This window comes from Trachurus trachurus, assembly GCF_905171665.1.
Source record: "Trachurus trachurus genome assembly, chromosome: 9".
Taxonomy (NCBI): Eukaryota; Metazoa; Chordata; class Actinopteri; order Carangiformes; family Carangidae; genus Trachurus; species Trachurus trachurus.
This window is the reverse complement of record NC_139895.1, coordinates 11,232,824-11,236,622: the sequence shown is the minus strand read 5'-3', so window position 1 is coordinate 11,236,622 and position 3,799 is coordinate 11,232,824. Positions and strand designations below refer to the sequence as shown.

Below are 3,799 nucleotides of genomic sequence, written 5' to 3'. Positions count from 1 at the left end.
AAAGTACAACAGGCTCATCATATTGTATTGATGTAAACTGAGGACGGAGTCACCATGTGTGTGTGTGTGTGTGTGTGTGTGTGTGTGTGAGGGGGGAGATCTGATGCAAGAACTGGTGTTTGAGTGTACACTGAAATCCCTGTTTAGTCTAGTAAAGGGTCATTCTGAAGAAAGGAGAAGAAAAAATAAGGAAGAAGAGGAGAAGGGGGAAAGAAGAGAAGAGAAGAAATTAGAAAACGGAGATGAAGATAAAAGGACATATTGTTGACTTGAAACAGAAAAATCTTAATGGGAAAATTACAATTACTAAGAAGAACCTGTGGTAATTTCACTCTACAAAAATACACGCAAAACTGTGAAACTTCAACGCCGACCCAATCACGGGCTGCGCCCCCATTGCGTCATAGCCGCCGGCAGCCAATCACGTACCACCACGATAGTAGAAAAAGGACGCAGCCGCAGCCCTTCTTGTTCAACAGTTGAGACTTGCCTGCGACCGGACAACCTACCAACCAACCGGGGTTGAAAAAAAAGGGGGTTTCTACCCACTTTTTGAACGAGGATACCCGGTTATTTCCGATTTCAACTCAAGGATATCCCAACATGGTGGTGGTAGCAGCGGCAGCAGGGACCGGGGGAGCCCACAAAGTGCTCCTGATATCCGGGAAGCAGAGCAGCTCCTCCGGCGGCTCTCCGGCAGGCTTCGGCCGGCCCATCTCGGTCGTCCTCCCGTCGTCGGCGAGCAGCAACCAGGTGTCGTCGGACTCAGACTCCAACTCGTCTGCGGGGCCGCCGGTACGGAAACGACAGAGGCTCACACACTTGAGTCCGGAAGAGAAAGCGCTTCGCAGGTTAGTTGTTTTTACACAAAATTATTATACGCCCCATTTCTAAGCCTGATTTTACGCCGTGACGCCGGCCATTGTTCCCTGAACTATCCCAGGGACACGCCCAAGAGATATTGATCTGATCAGCCGAACAACAGCAATCAGCAATCCTAATGTTTAAAAAAAAATCGATGCATAGACACAGCTGCTCCGGCCAAATGTTGCATCATCTAATCCTGCACATATGTTACATAAGAGGTGGAAGAAAAAAAGAAAAACAATATAAGGAGTGTTTACGTTGCTATAAGGTGGTAATTTATCCATGTTTGGACTTTGGACCAGCTTGTCAAGCCGCTATCTGAGTGTTTGACAGAGAGCGGCTGTTACAGAGCAGGACACTGATATCCTGGTATGCCTGCCTGCGTGGCATGAACATGGCCGGTGATTGCGCAGTACTGTGAACCCAAGTCCTGTCAGAGGGGGGAGGGATCTTAGTCAGCATCGTGGAAAGAATGTGTGTTTAAATTCCTGTTTTTTTTTTTTTTTTTTTTTTTTAACCCTTCATCTATTTACTTTTTCCTTCCAGGAAACTCAAGAACAGAGTCGCAGCTCAGACAGCCAGAGACAGGAAAAAGGCCAAAATGGGAGAGCTGGAACAGCAAGTCCTTGAGTTGGAGCTGGAGGTAAATGTTGTTATTGTTTTATATATAAATACACACATGCATATGCAGGGAATGCAAGCCCCCCCTTCACAAGACCTATGATTCATCCCCATGTTATCTATTCTCCACTCATCTCCCTCCTGACTCCTGAGTCTGTCTGATGTATAAATAAAAAATGACTAGAATATTTATTTTTTTTTAATTAAAGTTTCGGTCTCTTCATGATTAGAATTGTAGTTTCTTTTCTCGTTTTAATTTGTTTAACTCGAGCTTCTTCAAGCATCACTTCCTGACGAACGGTTTCAAGTCTTAAACATCTGGGGTTTTTTTCTCTCTTTCTTGCAGAATCAGAAACTTCACATTGAAAACAGGCTGCTTCGGGAAAAGACGAGCGGCCTGCTGACAGAAAACGAGGAACTGAGACAGAGGCTTGGGTTGGACACCCTCGACTCAAAAGAGAAGGTACGAACGAAGACGTGGTGGATTGTGGCCTGCGGTGATCTGTTGCATCTTTTTTCTTTGTTGCTGGAATAACTTAAACTCACTAAGTCTCTTTTCTTCTTTTTCCCCTCCTAGGTGCAGGTTCTGTTGTCCACAGGGAACGACGCAGGTTTGGGGATCGGGTCTTCTGAGTCCGCAGCACTCAGGCTATGTGTGCCTCCGCAGCAGGTGCAGGCCCAGCAGTCCCTAAATCTGAAGACTTCTCAATGGATACAGATGGTCCTGACAGTACAGACAATGAGGTGAGTCGGACAAAAGATTTGTGCTCTGTGAGATTTAAATCCTGTTTCCAGGAAAAGCTCCATAATAACACCAGAGTCAGGTCATGGGGTTACCAGGCTAATCTCTCTCCCTCTTCTTCTTGTTCTTCTCTAGTCTGATTTGCTCCTGGGCATTCTGGACATCCTTGACCCAGAGCTGTTCCTCAAGTCTTGTGAACAGGAGTGCCAGGAGCCGCAGGTGCTGCTGGTCGGAGGGGCCGACGCAGTACCTGCCGCCACACCTGCGCCTCTGGGGGCCCCATCAGTTAAGCTGGAGGCCCTTAATGAACTGATTCACTTTGACCACATCTACACCAAGCCCGTGGAGGAGGTGAGCGACGACGGGCAGTGCAACGACGACTCGGAGAGCGAAACAGATGAGAAGATAGACGAAGACGACGATGACGATGAAGAAGACGAGGAAGAGGCTTCCTTCCCCGTCACCGAGGTGGTGGTGGTGGAGGAGGAGACGGTCTGCATCAAAGACGAGCCGGAGGAAGTGGTCATCCCCAGCTGTGACACCCACAGTCCGGTGGACGACTTCCTCTCGGCGGACTGCTCCCCCGCCCTCAGCGGCCTGGATAAGGAAGCCTGCCTGGCGGACACCTACAGTGACTCCGGATACGAAGGCTCCCCTTCCCCTTTCAGCGACATGTGCTCCGAGACGACGTCTTGGGACGACATGTTCGCTAACGAACTCTTCCCCCAGCTGATCAGTGTCTGAATACAAACCCCTCTCAATCCAATAAGTTATAATATATATATCTCGCTAATATGTAGTGGTCAATAACTACAGTTAAGCACACAATGCTTTATAGTTCCATATAACACCACTGAACCCACTTATGTATGGGCTAAAGCTTAAGCACATAATCTCCTTTTTATTACAGCAGGTCTGTACCACTGGCAATGTTGCATTGACTTGTGGGAGATGGAGTTTGTGATGGCTTAGTTTTAGCTTCACCCTAATAAAAGCAGAGGATCTAAAAATTGAAAGATTTCACCCACTGTCCCAAGATGAAATGTGGGCGGAGTCCAGTATTTCTGTAAAATTTTTATAAAGGGGGAACGGGGGCCGATCATTTAAATATATAACGATTTATTTATTTGTGTAGCTTCGGAGTCACAGTATGTTTCGCATGTAAAAACGCTATCTTCTAATCTGTTTGCGCTCTCCTTGTAGTCTAATTACTGCATTAAAAAAACTTTTTGCATTGCATTTTGTCTCCTTGTTGCTGGTGTTTTTATATAGATTAACAAAGTGTTGATATGTTCTTTAAATATGCAGTGTCAAATGGATCATCTTCACTCAATAGGCATATGAACAAAGGATGTTTCAGGTTATGGGAACAATTGACATTAAAGGTACACAGTGCAAACTGTGTACTGCTGAATGATCTAGTTGATAATTAACAGAAAATACTACAAAATTGGAGGTTAATCTAAACAGCTTTTCAAATCCAAGAGATTTCTGCATTATCTGCGTAATTTGAATATCTTGGATTGTTCGGCAAACTCCTATTCACATCTAAGGAAAACTGATTACAGG

The 3,799-nt window shown here is 45.8% G+C and overlaps 1 protein-coding gene across 1 annotated transcript; it reads left to right on the top strand.

The window, feature by feature from the left end:
• Positions 1–458: 458 nt before the first annotated feature.
• xbp1 (X-box binding protein 1) lies at positions 459–3,469 on the top strand. The gene is given in 6 exon segments (XM_083980013.1): positions 459–851; positions 1,414–1,510; positions 1,835–1,951; positions 2,066–2,232; positions 2,366–2,507; positions 2,510–3,469. Coding segments are annotated over 6 exon segments (1,236 nt in total). The 5' UTR covers positions 459–603; the 3' UTR covers positions 2,975–3,469.
• Positions 3,470–3,799: the final 330 nt, after the last annotated feature.